We start from the raw sequence: 18145 nt of genomic DNA on the forward strand, positions 1-18145 counted from the left end.
ACACAGAGCCCCTGTACCTAGAGGAGAGGCGCAGAGAATGCCAGCTCCTTTGTCTGCCTCTCCAAAGTGACCTCCCCATGGCCTTGGCCTAGTCCAGAGCATCCTTCACTGTCTCCTGGCACCAGGGCTGGGAATTTACAACTGCAAAGAAGTTTTCTCCCCTCGAAGTGTCTCCGACTTCTCTATTACCAAAAGCAGAGATTTCTTCGTGGAGTTACTCATTCTTCTTTTCCACAAAGCCCAGGCCAAACTCACTTCTTTCATCTTATTAGCGGTCCCTTTTTTATTCCATTCCCCCAGGCTTGGGAGGCCCTGGGTGAGCAGAATCTAGTAGTAATAGGAGTCGCCCAGGAATGAAGGGTCTTCTCCCCTGACCCTTGCAGCTTTTCTATTTAGGGGCCGCCTGGAAGAAGCAGGCGTTGTGCGTTTTGTGCGCACTTTGTGAACTTCCTTACTTCCCCTGAAACTCCCCAGTCCTCTGACCACAGTCTCTCACCAGCTAGTTGACCGGAAGCACCTTGAATACCTTTAGTCCAGTGTAAGACACTAAGGAGCAACTGGGCTGGGAGGAAGATGCGAAAAAGCCCAACCCCCCACTCCCGCGTCCTTCCCTTGGGCTTGTACCTCTCTGATGTCTCCTTCTCCCTACGCTGGGAACAAATTCGGCTTCGTTGAGCCCCCAGAGTGTGAGAAAACACTTATAGCCAGTTCTTTGGGACACTCACTCACCTTATGATTTGAACTTTAGTTTTACCACCGGTGTAAGAGTTTAGCTTTCATTTCGTACTGTGTTTTCGGATCTCTTGGTAAAGAGAGAGGGATGTTTTCCCCCCACAGCGTAGGTATCTTTCAATTTTTATTAGTTCATTGTGGATTCTTGAAGTTTTCAGATTTATAGGGCGTCGGGGAGGGGGCGGTTTGCGTAGACGATGGAGGAGGAAAGAAGGTCTACGGGTTACTGGGCAATGCGCTTCTGGTTAAGTGCAGATGCTTCTCCGGGAACGCTCCATCTCCTTTGGGGCACTCTTGTCTCTTCCCAGTCTAGAGAAAGGGTGCCCTGAGTTGTGAAGACCAGATGGCCTCTCTGCCACTTGGCCCTGACTCTGGGAACGAGTGGACTCGGCTTGGAGGCACTGGGCCGGGAGGGGTTCGGTTTGTGTGGCTTCGCCTCTAACAAAGAGATCCGCTGTAATCCGCCGAATCTGTTATCAATTTCTTCACTGCCCGAGCCCCGCCCCGCGCGCCCCGCCTGTCGGGAAGCTAGAAAAGTGCGCGCGGCCCGCAGCGATCCCGCCCGCCGATCAGGGAAGCGTGCCGGTGTGTGCGTGTGCACGCCTGAGTGTGAATGAGTGTGCACGAGTGTGTCCGTGTCCTCGCGGCCTCGGCCACCTTTGGGGAGAACAGACTCTGCAGCCTGGGCCTAGTGGAGAGGCAGACCTAGCAGCCCACCCCCTTCTGGGGAGGAAACTTGACACTTGGGGCGGGGGTGGGGAGGGAAACCGAGCCTTCGCTCACCGAAACTGGGGAAACCCCAGGTTTCTGCTCTCCACGATGAGCCCCTCATTTTGCAGCATTTTGGGGACTTGTGGGCCGCAGGCTCTGCGCTCCAGTTAGGAGGAACCCGGGACCACATAAGCATCTCCTTTCAGAGAAACCCCAAGGTGCCCCGGCCAAAGGAAGCCGTAAGAGGCAGCTCGCAGGGCAAAGCCTTGGCTTTTTCCTCTTTCCACGGTCACCACTGTCCCCTTAATCCCTTCCACTAAGTAGGTTCCAGCCTGGGTCCTTCTCCTGGTCGCCTGGTGGAGGATCGCCTTTCTTTTACTGAGAAAGGGACTTCCACGGGAACTGCGGGCGGCGCAGCGCGGGTGGGTTACCGGGTAGAAAGGGGGATTTGGGAGACCCGCTCCGCTCCTCCCACTCGCTCCCGCCGCTGCCTCGCTCGGCGGCCGCCTACAGGTGGAGAAGTCACCAGTGGGGAGCAGCGGCGGCGGCAGCTCCCGACCCCACCGGTTCTCCACGACGTGGAACTTCGCGGCTGGGGGGCCCGCTGCACCCTCCACTCCAGGGGCTCGGCCTTGGCGGGGGAGCAAGCGCCTGGCCAGCCCTGATGGGGACTTGCCAGCACTAGACTTGGCCTCGCCCTGCACCCCTACTTTTCGGGACAGTTCTAATAGAACCTACATAGGGCTGGAGAAACACGGATGAAGGGCAGGGTGACAGTTTCCCAAGGCCAAATTCACTGTGCTCTGACGGCGAAGTACCCGACACCCCCACCCTCCCATCTCCCACCCCCGACCCCTTGGCTCCTCTTCCTTGGCAACCACCACCAGACACAGGGTGGAGGAGGACGAGTGAAAACTCCAACTTTGTGGGGTGTGTGTGCCGGTTGGGGCCAGGGAAGGGATCCGCTCTGAGGACAGCGGGGCCTAGGGCCCCCTTCCCTTTTCTGGGATGCCTTCCCTTCCTGGGGTACACCCAGCCCGAGACCTCGGGCAGGGGAGGGGACACTGTCTTCCCGTTTCTTTTGTTGGGAGAGTCGACCTCGCTCCTTGTTATCCCCGGCGCCCCCCGTCTCCTACACCCCGCCCCATTCTGGCTGGAGAGCGTCCTGGGTAGGAAACCTGGACTGCCTTTCCCCATCTGGAAGTGGCTTCCCCCAAATCGGCCCGTAAACTGATTATGAAACATACGATGTTAATTCGGAGCCGCATTTCCCAGCTGGGCTCTCCTCGCTCGCTGGTCCCTGGGGCCTCGCCCCCCACCCCCTGCCCTTCCCTCCCGCGTCCTGCCCCCACCCCCCACCCCGCGCCGGCCACCCCGCCTCCTCCGCAGCCGCCGGCGCGCTCCACTCGCCTTCCGCGCTCCTCTTGCCCATGGAATTAATTCAGGCTCCACTTGTTGCTCGGCCCAGGTCGGGGAGAGGACGAGGGTGGCGCGGGTGCCCGCTTCCCGTGGAGGGACCGAGTGCAGCGCGCACTGGAGGGGAGCGAGGGGGTGCGGGACGCGAGCGAGCAGGAAGGAGGCAGCGCCTGGCACCGGGGCTTTGACTCAACAGCATTGAGACATGTTTGTAATCGCTGGCGTGCCCGGCGCTCAGGATCCCAGCGAAATCAGATTTCCTGGTGAGGTTGCGTGGGTGGATTAATTTGGAAAAAGCAACTGCCTATATCTTGCCATCAGAAAACTCACGGAGAAGCGCAGTCAATCAACAGTAAACTTAAGAGACCCGGATGCTTCCGTTGTTTAAACTTGTATCCCTGAAAATTATCTGAGAGGCAATAAACATCTGCTCCTTTCTTCCCTCTCCAGAAGTCGATTGGAATATTAAGCCCAGGAGTTGCTTTGGGAATGGCGGGCAGTGCAATGTCGTCCAAGTTCTTTCTAATGGCTTTGGCCATCTTTTTCTCCGTCGCCCAGGTTGTAATAGAAGCCAATTCCTGGTGGTAAGTCCACTCTTATGTGCATATTCATGTTCTTCCTATTTTTTCTTTTTAAACCAAAAACTCGCTTGTATGATGCTGGAATGTTTAAAGCAGAATAGTGAGTACAGGGCACATTTATCATATATATATGCGTGTATGTGGATATATAGAGAGATAGCTCTATAAGAATTTTATTTTGCTCATATTGTAATGCTTCTCTTCAGCTCCATAGGGAATTGAAACCTATAAATCTAGGCCTTTTTCTGTGAGGCCCTTGTTCAGAATGTGCTTGTAGTAACATCATACAGTCAAAAGAGAACAAATTCACATTGCAGGTCATTGTAAACCTATCTGCAAAATTTACTTTTTGCCACTACTGGGTAGTAAAAGTGAATTTCAACTTTTATTTTTCTGTCACTTGAGGTTATTAATCTACAGGGTCTCAAGTAGGCTGAGTTCAAGGAACACAGCTAAACTCCAAGTGGGCAAGTATTTGGAGTTGAAATTTGATCAAAGAAAGGTTAACATGAAGTAGTCTAATGTCCCTAAATGAGAGTTTCTATTTGCTAAGGGCTTTTTAGATAGACTGTAATATATCCGAAGGATTATTTTTGACGGCGTTCTGGCTATTTTTGCCCAGTAAATGAACAGCTTCTCCACCCCTCCTCCCCTTGACTGTCAAATGTACTTCTGTTCACTGGATGCCCTGTCTTGGGTCTTATAATCGCATAAGGAGCCCTTTTACAATGGCCAGAATCACGAAGCATTTTCTCCAGTCAATATCTATTTGTCCTTCTGTTCTTACATCAATCAAAAGTAACTGCTGTCTTCCACCCATGGTTCCTTGTGTCTGCCTTGGACATTTGCATGTTTTCAAGGCAGATCAGTCCAGTTTATGGGACAAAGTGAGTCACTTTCTCTAACACCAGAGGCCCATCCCTGAAACTCCTCTTCTCTCTCTGAGTGAATTTCAGAATGACTGGTTCAGGTACATGGCAGCAAGAGAGAGAGAGGGAAAGTTCTTAACAAGAAGCCAGATGGTGGGATGGGGACCATACAATACCTCCGTTTTCTAAGTGGAGTTTAAACAGAGGAGTTTTATGAAACCCTTCTCATACTTTGTCATGAGGACAAGCAGGACAGAGAAAGCATCTGTGTGTGCTTATAGCCATGGTCCTGCTGACAGGCATTCAGGGGGCCCACCTCAAGAGTTCACGTAAATCTTGAATGCACATCTCCCCCCCCTTTCCAGGTCGCTAGGTATGAATAACCCTGTTCAGATGCCAGAAGTATATATCATAGGAGCGCAGCCTCTTTGCAGCCAGCTGGCAGGACTTTCTCAAGGACAGAAGAAGCTGTGCCACTTGTATCAGGACCACATGCAGTACATTGGGGAAGGCGCGAAGACTGGCATCAAAGAATGCCAGTATCAATTCCGACATCGAAGATGGAACTGCAGCACCGTGGATAACACCTCTGTTTTTGGCAGGGTTATGCAAATAGGTAGGAAACCATTTAACATAGAAATTACTTGTGTTTGTATGTGAACATGTATGTACACATGTACATGCACATAAGTACTTTTCTTTAAGAAAACTTCTCCAGTGTTTACTTACATGCTTGGTTTTGAAGGTACTTACCAACTTGGGTAATGGATTTGGGGATTTTTGTCATTTTAGCTCTTGGTGTTAATTCTGATTTCCACACCTGCTTATATATTTCGGTGTTAAACAAGACCTCTAACATCAATACAACTGGACCACAGACACTTAACATATTTTTTTCCTGAATTCTTACTTTTTGTGAAAAAATAATTTTGTTTTGGATAGCAACAAAATACTTCTTGTGGCATTTCAGAAGTAGCTGAGTCATTTATCTTCTTTTCTAAAACTTCAGAACTCTTCTGACTCTTCCAGTTTCTTAAACTGTAATTCAAATGGTCTCAGCATCAAGCTGAAAATGGTCATCTTTCAGAATGCTGGATATGTGAGAAGGGGAAAGAGGTTTTCATTTTTCCCATGCAGACATTGTGAGATGTATATATATATATATATATACACATACACACACACATACATATCTATCTATCTATCTATCTATCTATCTATCTATCTTCAAAGTTATTTATTTAGCTCCAGAAGGAATTTAATTAGGTGTTATCTAATTTGCACCTCTGACTTTGGCAATTTATCCAAAAGAACATGGTAGGAATTTCAAGCTACAAACTTTAAAAAAGTTGTTTGGTGGTTTTTGCTTTTGTTTTCGTCCCCCCTCCACCCCGGCCTTTCTTTTCCTAATATATCACTCACAGCTCAATTCTTGGTTGTAAATACATTTTGAAGTTGCTGTTTGTTTCAGAGAAGTGAGAGCATTAGAAAAGGGATAAAGGCAATCATTTTGAAAAATGAGTTTGCCTCTGGTTTGCCTTAATGGCATAGGATACGGTACTATTTGATAGATGTGGCTGTGTGTGTTTCCTAGTGTGAATATTTTTGGTCTCTTTCCTTTTATGCAAACAAGCTCTGATAATTACTATGACTGCTGTGACTTCTAAAATAAGCAATTCATCAAAGCAATTAACTGTTTATAATGACTGCAGATAAAAAGTTGGCTCAATATCCATCACGGATGGAGAAAATGCCTTTTTTTTTTTAAGGGAAAAAAAATCCTGAAAAGTGCATTCATTGAGGACAAAAAAAGAGTTGTCAGTGGTTGTCTGAACCAAGTGGCTTCATAAACTAAAATAATACAAGACTGGAAGCTGTTTTTCTAATTGAATGGGAAAATAGGCTCTAGCTTCAGCCTGGGAGGTTCCTAGGCCTTTGTCCTTTCTGTTAATGATTAAAATGTGCTAATGTATATTCTGGGGTCTGAATCTAGGAGTTGAGCTTCAGAAGCAGGAGTTTAACTCGGGGTGTGATAGAGACTTCTACCATAGTCTTGCATTTTGATATTGTGAGTAAACAAAAAGCTTTTTCAGTTCTGTCAGAACATTAAGTTGTCAGTTTGACCCCCTTCAGCCTTACCTGATGGCATTACTTTAAACTACCTTCCTTTCCAACTCTGGGATGCCCTTTTTCACATGCATGTGAGTTAGCAAAAGTCATCCACCCCAATGGTAACTAGGAGAGAAAGCAGCAATTGGGACTGTTTTTCTATGCAGTCACTCCAGCACAGCTTTGATTTAAGATCCTCTTCTTCGTACATTCGCCTGTTTGGGGCCAAAGCGTTTGGAATAAGCTATCATTTGCTAAGTGAATTTGAGTCCTGCTGGAGATTTATTTAAAATGTGGTCCAAGATTCAAAGGGCTTGCCTCCTCGGGGAACAAGCAGAACCCTGTGTGAAGAGGCCTAAATTTAATTGTCCCTCACAAGTAAACTCTTGGGTCCTCAGCTGTGCTGTCCTACTGTCTGGGTTCATGGGAAGTGGGTGGGAGGTGTGCCTCCTGAAGGCTTCCAAAGAAGCTTCCAGATCTTAGAGTCAAGTCAGCTGATGCCTTGGGAAGATGAGAACACACGCTGCACCCTCCTTCCCAGGGGCTCCAGGCATCCCAGAGCTGAAAACTGCTGCTGGGTGCCTGGTGGTGGGACACCAGTGAGCCTTCCTCTCTTTGATACATTAAAAAAAAAAACAACCCACAGAGAGGAGGAAAAGCCAGAATCGATCTTCATAGAAGGGAAGCATGGGTCTAATCCGAACAGTGGGAGAATTCTCGTCACTCCTCTATTTCCACTTTGGAGCGTGTTTGAAGAGAATTAGCTCAGGGAACATTCATGTCACGTCCTTTGACGCTGAAAGGTGTATGTGCACCCACCCAAAAAAGCGCTTGGTTCACTAGGGACATTGAAAATAATTACTGTCTGCACAGATCTGACTCTGTAATGGGGCCAGTGTCTGAGAAACTCAGGCTCATGCGGCCCAGCTCATTTTTTCTGAAGTGCTCATTGCCTGGGAGGCACTGTGCACAATTGCTGCTTGAAGGGCCCGCTCGTCCTTCATTCTGGAAACTTCCTCATTTTTCATCATGCTCTACCCTTTCCTTCCAGCTTTTGTCCCCTCTCGTCTTTGTTTCCATGCCGAGAAAAGAGAAAGTGATAAAGGCATCGTTTTTTAAAGACTGTGTGAGGACCCAACTTAGCTGTAGATTCTGTTGTAGAAGGAAACTTAACTGAATTAGTTATATTCCAGCCAGGGTTGCTGTGTACAGAGGCTGTGATTCGAAGAGTGCTTTTCAAACTGACATTTATCCTGCTGTAACCAGTTAGTCTAGAGATTTCTAACAGGTTTGCATTCTGGAGAGAATAAAAAGAAAAAAAGGAAATGCTCAAGAAAGACTTATGGAAAAAGCAACATTATTGTGTTTTATATAAAAGCCCTCTTATGCTCTGTGGACTCAAAGGAGAGTTTCTTATTTTTCACTATCCCCAAAGGTTCATTTTATCTCCTTTTCCTCCAGCTACAGCCTCTTCGTTCGGCAGGCCTCCCAGCCAGGGCCACGGCATTTTCTGTATTATCAGTGTTAATCCTCAAATAACTCCCAAGAATCTGTCTGCTTTCCTCATTTCTTTCCACTCCCCCGACTTTCTCTGCCTCTCTAATTCAAGCTAGATAGATGTTAACGCCCCACAGGAACTTTCTCCAGCCTCTTGCCAACCACCAACACACTTCCCCAAGTTGTTCTTTTTTAAAATGTGAGAGGGTGGATCTGTGGTCACTTGGAACCATGGCCATCCCTGGAAGTGGGGACTCACAAGTGGCTGCAGACTGAAGCACGAGCCCAAGAAGAGGCGTCCTGCTGGACACAGACATGGCATTGCCAACCTCCTGCAGAGAGACCCTCTGGTTAGAGCTGAGCCCATAAACAGTCTGCTGTCTCCTTCTTTCCCCCAATTCCCCCAAAATTGTATTGTTCCCAAACTGTTGAAGTAAGAGTCAAAGACAGAGATTCAGCAACTGGATGTCAGTGCCAGAATAACTTCTTCCCAGGCATCCAGTACAACACGATTATTTTATTTTTGAGCAACATGATGCCCCCAGCCTTACCGCCAGTCCCAACTTTTGCTTCTGTGATGTTAACTCTTTCCCTCTCATATACACCTTGGATGTTTAAGTCGCTTCTTGCTAGGTATGAAATATCTCCACATTACCCCAGAGTCTATCCAGTCAAGCGTCTATAGGAAGCTCTGACTGCTTAATCGTAAGGAGTTGCACTGACAGTCCATGCAGTTCAAATCCAGCAGCTGCTCCTAAGGAGAAGGATGGGAAATCTTCTCCCATGTGATTTACTGCCCTTGAAAACCTGATGGAGACTAAGCAACGAATGACTAAGAACGAATGTAAAGCAGCAACTGCTTTACAGAGAGGTTCTCTACAAATCTGAGGGAAGGAGAAAAGCATTCCTTTTTTCTTTTCTTTTGGGTTTTAAGGGTTCCCCCCTTCCCTTTTTGCTGTCATTCTAACACTTGAGGCAAAGGCTGTCGCAGATTGCGGAAGTGGTGTTAAAGAGCAACAGACTCTTTTAAAAGTGTGTTTTAAGACGTTTTTGTTCTTGAAAGGAGGAGTATCAGGCCAGGCAACTTGGTAGTGAAGAAGAGGCAAGTTCTCTTTACAATTCTCTAGGATCCATTGTCCAAGTGTCCTCCTAAGAGTCTTGTGTGGTGACAGACTTGGTGCTGCATAATGGAAAGGGGAGGAGAGGTCCTAACTGCCAACATGGATGAGGAGGCGAGGCTAAAGCTAGGGTGGCCCAAACTTGTGTGGCTGTGGCCAGGCAGCGTCTGGATGAGACACCAGACCTGAGACTTCCCCAAGCTCCCAGCCTCCCAACTTCTGTGGTTCTGTCCCTGTGTAGAATTCAGAATTAAATAATACCCAGCATTAAAATAAGGGTAAGGGAGGTCACCCAAATTCTGAGTTGTCTCTCAGTGACGCCTTTTTGTGTTTTTTTTGGTTGTTGTTGTTGGTGGTTTTTTTTGTTTGTTTGTTTGTTTTAAGAGAAGCAGACTTTTTCACATGCCAGGGCTCTGACATGTCAAAGTAAAGCTACCAGAGCTCTCCCTTTCCTTTTGTGTTGCTCCTGTGTGGGGTTTTTTGGGTCTCTTTGGTTCCTGTCAAGGTGGGTCCGAGGGGCTGGGTGAGTAAGAGTTCTGGAGAAGACAGCATGTGGCATGGAGTAGGGGCTTCTTCCTGCGCTTCACCTGTCAAGGGACTGGGTGCAGCAGAGTTACTCATGTCCCCTTGCCATCCTCAGGGCCCGGGGCATGTACAGGGAATTTCCTTGTGGCCAAAGGGTTCCTGGGGCACTTTGTGCTAGAGGGTTATGCCCAATCCCTGCCCCCTTCCCCAGGAGGGCATGGTTTGCTGTGTATTTGGGGGGGGCTCTCTCGACCCCTCCCAGGAGAGTTCATCCCGAGGGCCCCAAGCTGGCGGCGCGTGGGTGGGTGACCCTGCCTCCCAGGTGACCCTGCCTCCTCGCCCGCAGGCAGCCGCGAGACGGCCTTCACCTACGCCGTGAGCGCCGCGGGTGTGGTGAATGCCATGAGCCGGGCGTGCCGCGAGGGCGAGCTGTCCACCTGCGGCTGCAGCCGCGCCGCGCGTCCCAAGGACCTGCCCCGGGACTGGCTGTGGGGCGGCTGCGGCGACAACATCGACTACGGCTACCGCTTCGCCAAGGAGTTCGTGGACGCGCGCGAGCGGGAGCGCATCCACGCCAAGGGCTCCTATGAGAGCGCGCGCATCCTCATGAACCTGCACAACAATGAGGCCGGCCGCAGGGTGAGTGCCCCCCGCAGGCTGCCCTGTTCAGACCTGCAGACCCAAGCCTTGCATGTCCTGGGACCTCCCTGCCCTCCCCCATCCTCTGTCCTCTGCCTCTCTCTTCTTTCTGCCACCTTTTTACCTTCATCTCTTTTCCTCTCTTCCTCCTTCACTGTCTCTCTCTCCCAGCCTTTCATCTCTCCTTCTCCCACCCACCCGTAAGCCTCCTAGGAGAAGGTCCACACCCACGAAGCCAGTCATCTCCCCAGCGTGGCCCCCTCTTGCAGAGGTGCCCAGAAGTTACCTGAGAGGGGACATCTTCTCCTGCCTTTTAATGTCTTCCCTGTGCAAATGGGCAACAAGCTCAGAAAGAAAAGTACTAACTATATTCTGCCTACACCATGGGACATGTATGTGACTCAGTTTAAATCTCAGAGAAGGGGTTATTTATTCTAGTTGGTGCCCCGCTTGAGAGAGCCCTCGTTCCTGCTTTCAGAGCTGACATTCCCCCCTCTATTTTCCTCCCTGCTCTCCCTTAAATCATACATACATGCGCTCATTGAACTGAACTGAAGGCATATATATACACACACACTTTTTTTTTTTTTTTTTTTTAAAAAAGAGGACTGTTCTAGGAAAATTCCAGCATTTTTAACAGCATGAAATTTTATAGACCCGACCCTCAGGGCGTCTACAGAGTAATTCTGGAGGGGAAAGAGAATGCAGAAGTACCCAGAGAGAAACATCTTGCAGCCACCATGTACCTCCCATTCCCACCCTTTTCTTCCCTGATGGAGATTTGAAAAATCTTATCCACAATAGTTAAAAACACCCATTTTTTCCCTGCGGTTAAACACGTGGCATTTTATGGCCGCTTTAAAATGAAGGGCTGAAGACTTTTCTTAACTTTGGCAGCATCAGAAACCAGGGCCATTATTTTTTTCACTGAACCCAAGGTAGGTGCCAGGAACTTTTCTGGTTGAAGACTTCACTCTTGAGTATTTGGGGGTGAGGAGAAGGGAAGATAATGACAGAGTGAAACACAGAAAGGCTGCACAGAACCTTAGAATCCTCTGGCCCCCATACCCTCATTTTAAAGATTGGAAAACTAAGGCCTTGAGAACCACATCATGGCCAGGGAAGAAAATGAGTTAATTCAGAGACAAGCCCCAAGCTGCTTTTTTCATTCAACAAGATCCCTCACAGGGAAAGCAGGGCTGATAGTTGAAGGATCATAGGCTTTGGAATTAGAGATCCATGAGACCTCTCGTGACTTAGTGGTAAGGAATTATGCTGCCAGCCCAAAGGTGTGTGGTTCGAATCCCCCAGCTGCTTTTCTGGGGACAGATGGGCAATCTCCTCCTGTTTGAGTTGAAGGAAATTCTGTAGTCTTAATCTGTGACTCCCACCTGACCGTCTATGGGAGGAAAATGAGCCATTTCCTGATGCAATTTACAGCCTCAGGAGTCCATTGTTGATGTTATATGCCATTGAATTGGAAACTACCCATAGCTAACCCTTCAGTGAGTTTTTAAAGAGGCAGTAAATCAACTGTGCAGCTTCTGCAAAGCAAATGTTGGATTTAAACTGTGTGCCTTTGAGATTGCAGTTCAGCTTCTTAGCAGAGCACTGACTTGACCACTGATTTTTTTTTTTTTTTTGAGGTGGAAATCTGAGCCCTGGTGGCTAAGTGTAGAACATATTGGGCTACTAACTGAAAGGCTAGCAGTTCAAATCCAGGAGCTACATTCCCTTTCAGTTAAAAGTAACAGAATTGATTCAATGGCATCAGACTTTATTTATTTCTTTTTCTTTATTCGGTATAAATCTAGCCCTGTCTCTTTAATCTCTGAGCCTCAGTTTCCTCATTTGTTAAATGGTGGTAGCTGCTGCTTGGGGTTGTTGTGAACACTGATTGGGCTCACATGTTAGGTTGAACCCTGGAAATTGTCAGTGTTTTGAGTAGGGTTGACTTGTCTGCCGACGGCTTCCTCTGGTCAGTCTGAGGTCAGCCAGTAGTTTAGTGTCAGCCAGTAGTAAGTACTTGATAAATGGTATCTTAATTACTAAACATTATGAAGCAAAGGGCTGGAGGAGAAGTCCTGGATTATTTTGATAACTCCTGCTAACTTTCTTCTCAGACTTGACGTTAAACATTTGGAGATGCTGGGGGAAGATGCAACTACAGACCTTTTTTTTTTTTTATTGCCAGGCCTTACCTGAGGGGCCAAATAATTGTACTTTGCTCCACTCTGTTAGGAGCCTGGATGGTGTAGCAGTAATGTGTCTCGCTGGTAGCGGAAGGATTGGCAGTTCGAATCCACCAGCTCCTGAGGAGCGTGATGAGTAGTAGTCCTACAACCTTAGAAATCTGAGTCACCACGATTCACAACCAGTTTCACCACAGTGGGTATTCCAGTCCAGAGGAAACTTGAATTCACCTTTTCCAGTGCTTCCCCACTGCCCTGGTACTTGCCATGTGGTTGGGCTCTCACCTTCTGTGACCCCCTTATGGGGTTATCCACCCCTCTCCTCCCACAAGACCTTACTCTCACCGTTAACAGAGACACACTGTTCTGCATGTATGTAAAGATGTGCCTGTCGTCATGGCCCAGACGAGACTCCAGTGCAGAGATGGGACTAACTTTTCTGTAACTCACCCACCCTGTCCACCTTTGGGGCTTTTTTTGCCTTCTCTAAGCAGGAGTGATGTCCACTTCCTAAATAACATGCTTCCAGAAACCTTATGAACTTTGATAAATGTCAGTAGTTGTAGAGGGTCTTCAGGCCTTTTGTTCATAAGGTCACTATGAGTCCTGCTAGACTCGAAAGCAATCAGCAACAACAGTAGAATGTTGTAAGAAGGGACCAGTCCTTGGAGAAGGATATCACATTTGAAAGGTGGGTTGGTGGGGATAGGTATGTCAGAGACAATGAGGTTGGTTCAGGATAGAGCAGGGTTCAGAGCTGTTGTACATAGGGTCGCTATGAGTTGCAAGTGACTTGACAACATATAACAACAACAATAGGGAGAAATTATTGCAGCCTTCTCACCAAGGAGAGAGGTTCAAGAGACTTCCATGTGGCAAGAGGACATTTAGCAGAGGTTGGAAAACATCATTACTGTCATAATTTAAAATATGCACTTTCTAGAAATAGTTGCATGTATGTTACATATACATACATGATCTGGAGGACTCATAAGTGATGAGTTAAGACTGACTCATAGCTGACCTTCCATTGGGTTTCCACAGCTGTAAATCACACAGAAGGAGATTGCTCATTCCTGGAAAAAGCTGCTGGTGGGTTTGAACTACCGCAGAGGCTTGGCCTTTGAATTAGCCTTGCAACTCCTAGGGGACTGTGCTAGCATAGTTGGAGAGTAAATCTCACAGTTCAGTCAGTGAACTGAGCATGGAGCTGGCTGGTGAGGACAGTTTTCCTCCAGGATTATGGGGGGTGAGGTGAGGGCAGTTGAACAACACGCCAGGAAATCATATTATGATCTCCTTAGGGCATTAGCTTTTTTATTTTCCTCAAAGGAGAACAAAGGTTAAATACATTTACAAAACCTTTCCTCAGACTAGAGGAGTGCCCAAAACTCTTTATGTTAAAGAAAGTATACTTTGGCCCCTCTCTTAAGAAGCACCTGTGAATCTCGGAGTGAAAGAAGGTGGCTGCTCTGGTGGAAGTGGTCTTCTGTCCAACTCCACACCCCCAACAGGCTCTTACCTGTGTGCCACTGCCACAGCCACCCTAGTTGCATGAGGAGCTGTGGGAAGTCAGATCTGTCAATCAGTCCAAATGGACTGTGGCTCAGAGAACTGAAGAGACCAGGAGGGGGCTCAGGACAAGATTGCCATGATCTTATCATCCAGGGAAAAGACTAAAATTAAAAGAAGATCCATTGTCCTCAAGTTGCTTCCAGCCCATAGGGACCCTAGTAGACAGCGTAGCACTACCCCGTGGTGTTTCTGGGACTTTACATTTTTATAGGAACAGATTGCCTCAACTTTCCGTCAAGTGACAGTTGGTGAGTTCAAACCTCCAGCCCTTTGGTTAGAAGCTGAGCACTTAGCCAGTGTGCCAGCAGGCCTCCTTTGGGAAAGACTAGTGGGTGTTTTTTTTGTTTGTTTGTTTGTTTTTGTCAAGAACCTCCTTGTTCCAGGTATTCTTCATGCATCGCTTTGGACCTCCTGTTCTCAAAAAATGCTGAGAGATTGATAATATGATGATCTCATCTGAGATAGAAAACAGGGTTCAGGGAAGTGAAGCCAGTTGCCTGAATTCAGGGGCAGGAATAGAACCCAGGTCACCCATATTGAGATCCAGAACTCTAACCCATCCCCACTTTGTTACAGCTGTGGGATCTATCCAGCCCTCTGCATCTTCCTGGGAATATAATGTTGCTGGGTGAATTAAATGACAAAGAGTATAAAGGTCCTTAGGATAGTACCTAGCACACAGTAGTTCTTCTAATAGCAAAGGAAAGATTTAAACACAGGTTGCATCTGTGCTGGACCTCCTCTCAGCCCCACAAGTTACCAGCTGTGGGCCTTTGGGCAAATCACAGAGCATAAGCTTGGTGTCCCATTGTGAGGCTTTCAAATCCTGATACACCTACTTCCTTGAGTACAGGTGAATGAATGCCTTGCTCTCTGTAAAATGAGATTATAAGAGCACATGTGTCCTCTAGGCTGGTGGTAGAAATGTATCCAGCTGATTTGGATAACAACAAATTGTGAAAAGTGACTGAGACAAGTATTTAAGGTGTACTAACGGCCGGAGACTAAGGTGTGTCTAATACAGGCCATGGTCTTCACAATCACTTGTTATGCATCAGAGAGTTGGACAATGACCAAGGAGGATAGAAGGAGAATTGATGCCTTTGAGCTGTGGTGCTGGAGAAGAGTATTGAGAGTACCATGGACTGCTAGGAAAACAGATTCATTCGTCCTGGAAACGGTTAAACCGGGTGGCTCCTTGGAGGCAAGGATTCTGAGGCTCCATCTAACATACTTTGGACATGTTGTGAGGAGACACTGGTCCTTGGAGAAGGACATCATGCTTGGTAGGGTGGAGGGACAGCGCAGGTGAGGAAGGCCATCTATGAGGTGGATTGATTCAGTGACTGGGATAATCGGGATGGGAGTGTCAGAGACAGTGCGATTGACACAGGACAGAGCAGAGTTTAGGGCTGTTGTACAGACGGTCATTATGAGTCGCAAGCGACTCGACGACACATAACAACAACAACGGCTGCTGATGTTGGCTCGGCCCAAACAGAAGCAAGTGGAGTGTTTTTTCCCCCTGTTCTCACTCAAGAACTATGTTGTTTTTAATTATTTCTGTGTGATGCTTCTTGTTGTAAAGTGTGGTTGAGTTAGAAATCATATCTGACCCTCCAGCAGGTTTTTAAATCACAAGGGAGATTTGCTTATCTTTCTCCCCTGGAGCAGCTAGTGGATTTGAACCGCCTGTCTTTGAGTTTCACGTCCTTAACTCTAGGCTACCAAAACACCCCTTCTATGTAATAGTGAAAACTAGTGAAATAATTTGTAGGCTTTTAGAAGAAGGCAGCGTAAGATTGCGGGTAGTGGAAACCAAGGAAAAAAATTAACACAGCTTCTAGGTTTGAAGTCTCTGAGTGGTGCAGACACACCTGGCTGGCAACCAGGAGGAGGTTGAAGGTTTGAGTCCACTCTGTGCCTTGGAAGAAAAAGCAATCTACTTCCCCCCAAAATCAGCCAGGGAAGGCTATAAGGATCGTAACTCCACTTTGACACACATGTAAGGTCACCAGGAGTTGGAATTGAGTTGATGGCCACTGATGGACTGGTAATTCAGCTGCCAAGCGTGGCATCATCTAGGTCAAGGAGAGCTGGGTTGGTGCGGCCCATTCCTGCATCTGCTTCCCCCATGGATTTGCACACTGACTGTCCCCTGTCTCCCTGCAGACGGTGTACAACCTGGCCGATGTGGCCTGCAAGTGCCACGGAGTTTCTGGCTCCTGCAGCCTTAAGACGTGCTGGCTGCAGCTGGCGGACTTCCGCAAGGTGGGTGACGCGCTGAAGGAGAAGTATGACAGTGCGGCGGCCATGCGGCTCAACAGCCGGGGCAAGTTGGTGCAGGTCAACAGCCGCTTCAACTCGCCCACCACGCAGGACCTGGTCTACATCGACCCCAGCCCTGACTACTGCGTGCGCAATGAGAGCACCGGCTCCCTGGGAACGCAGGGCCGGCTCTGCAACAAGACGTCAGAGGGCATGGACGGCTGTGAGCTCATGTGCTGCGGCCGTGGCTACGACCAGTTCAAGACGGTGCAGACTGAGCGCTGCCACTGCAAGTTCCACTGGTGCTGCTACGTCAAGTGCAAGAAGTGCACGGAGATCGTGGACCAGTTCGTGTGCAAATAGTGGGCGCCAGGCCGCCTGCCCCACCACCCAGCCCTGCGCCCAGGACCCACTTATTTATAGAAAGTACAGTCATCCTTTTTTTTTGGTTGTTGTTTGTTGGTTTTTGTTTTGTTGTTTTAAAAAATACTGTTTTATTTTTTTCCCCAACAGTTGCAACCAGAATAATTTTTTCCCCTGTCCCCATCTACGAACTCTGTGGTTTGTTATTGATATTATAATTATTGGCAATAATGGAAGGTGGGAAGCAAGAAAAGTATTTATTTTGTGGATCTTTCAGAAGGTAATCCAAGACTTCTTTTGATGGTAAAGACCCTCACTTAGCTGTAGCTAGAGTATGCATCCAGAAAGCAAAGAAAATGCATTTTTTTCCCCTCACATGTGGGGTCTTAGGGGATGGGTAGGATCCAGTTGGAAGAGAGTGGAATAAGTCTATGCACAGTTCAGCTTCAGTTGATCCAAATTAATGAAATGTCTCTGGTCAGTGTTGAAAGGCCCATTGTGGGAAATTGAGGGAAGAAGAATAAGACTCCCTTCTAACAGGGGACTGCTTGCTTTTGATACTCGTCAGTGATGGTTTAAAATTTAAGAGTGTGAACCTCAGATCCCACAATGGAAAAAAGGTTCAGCATCTATTTTATCCTTCAGCAGTTGGGCCCATCCTAATAGTCAGTGAAACTTGCACAGGAGGGAGGCAGATCCCCAGAAGTGACAAAGGGATAGGGCAGTGGGTGGGTGGAAGAAACCCTTCAACCTTCTCTATTCAGTAATTTGAAGCTGTTTTAGAAATTATGTTTTCTTATCAGGAAAGGATCTTCGCCAAAATGATTCTGGGTACTAGACCTCTAGACCTCTTGTTTGAGAGAGGGAAGTTGGCTTGAATAGAAGAGATACTGGCATTTTACTAGGGATGCTTGGCTAATGAATGATTACACTGCAATGACAATTATGACATGAATTCCACCCGCAGTTCTGTAGCCCAGAACACCGATGTAATTGCATACCGCTGAGCACTGCACTAGAGCAGAAAACCTGTTTAAGAATAAAAAGTGAAATCCACCCCTCTGCACTTGACCCCTAGGCTCTCTGACTCCTCGGTGTGCACCCAGATACTGGCCATGTCTCCAGTGGCTGCTCCCCTGAACGCCCGTTGATAGCAGGAGAGGAAAGGAACCCCCAGGAGCTCTGCTCAGGAAGTGGTTCACTTATGGATGGTTTTCCCCAAAAAACTTCCGTTGTGAGGAACAGTCATTTTCTATTTTCCTGATCTTATGGGCTGGTGGAGTTCACAGAGGTGTTACAGCGCAGCGTCTCACTGTTCTGATCCTGTGTTTAGACTATCCACTTGAGCTTTTCCTATTATACTGCAGGTGTACCCTAAAACTGTTCCTACTGTACTTGAACAGTTGCATTTATAAGGGGGGGGAAATGTGGTTTAATGGTGCCTGATATCTCAAAGTCTTTTGTACATAACATATATATAAATATATATATATAAATATACATATATAAATATAAATATAATTATATCTCAGTGCAGCCAGTGATTTAGA

The 18145-nt window shown here is 47.5% G+C and overlaps 1 protein-coding gene across 2 annotated transcripts; it reads left to right on the forward strand.

The window, feature by feature from the left end:
• Positions 1–2872: 2872 nt before the first annotated feature.
• On the forward strand, positions 2873–16818 carry WNT5A (wingless-type MMTV integration site family, member 5A). Of its 2 annotated transcripts, XM_006892221.1 has the most exons (5): positions 2873–2911; positions 3310–3443; positions 4675–4925; positions 9905–10197; positions 16137–16818. In XM_006892221.1, exons 2-5 carry the CDS (start codon positions 3349–3351, stop codon positions 16593–16595), a joined length of 1098 nt encoding a protein of 365 aa, XP_006892283.1. In that variant the 5' UTR covers positions 2873–2911; positions 3310–3348; the 3' UTR covers positions 16596–16818. The 2 variants fall into 2 exon arrangements, with proteins under 2 accessions (XP_006892283.1, XP_006892284.1); XM_006892222.1 differs by lacking the exon at positions 2873–2911 and having other exon boundaries at positions 3307–3443.
• The last annotated feature ends 1327 nt before the right edge of the window (positions 16819–18145 follow it).

Source organism: Elephantulus edwardii, unplaced genomic scaffold (assembly GCF_000299155.1).
Source record: "Elephantulus edwardii isolate Elephantulus edwardi_28Jun2011 unplaced genomic scaffold, EleEdw1.0 scaffold00113, whole genome shotgun sequence".
Lineage (NCBI taxonomy): Eukaryota > Metazoa > Chordata > Mammalia > Macroscelidea > Macroscelididae > Elephantulus > Elephantulus edwardii.

Excerpts from the sequence above, each read along its gene's own strand:
- WNT5A (XM_006892221.1), top strand. The coding sequence starts at position 3,349 with ATGGCGGGCAGTGCAATGTCGTCCAAGTTCTTTCTAATGGCTTTGGCC. Across the intron at positions 3,444-4,674 it reads ATAGAAGCCAATTCCTGGTG|GTCGCTAGGTATGAATAACC; the intron begins GTAAGTCCACTC and ends CCCCCTTTCCAG. Across the intron at positions 10,198-16,136 it reads ACAATGAGGCCGGCCGCAGG|ACGGTGTACAACCTGGCCGA; the intron begins GTGAGTGCCCCC and ends GTCTCCCTGCAG.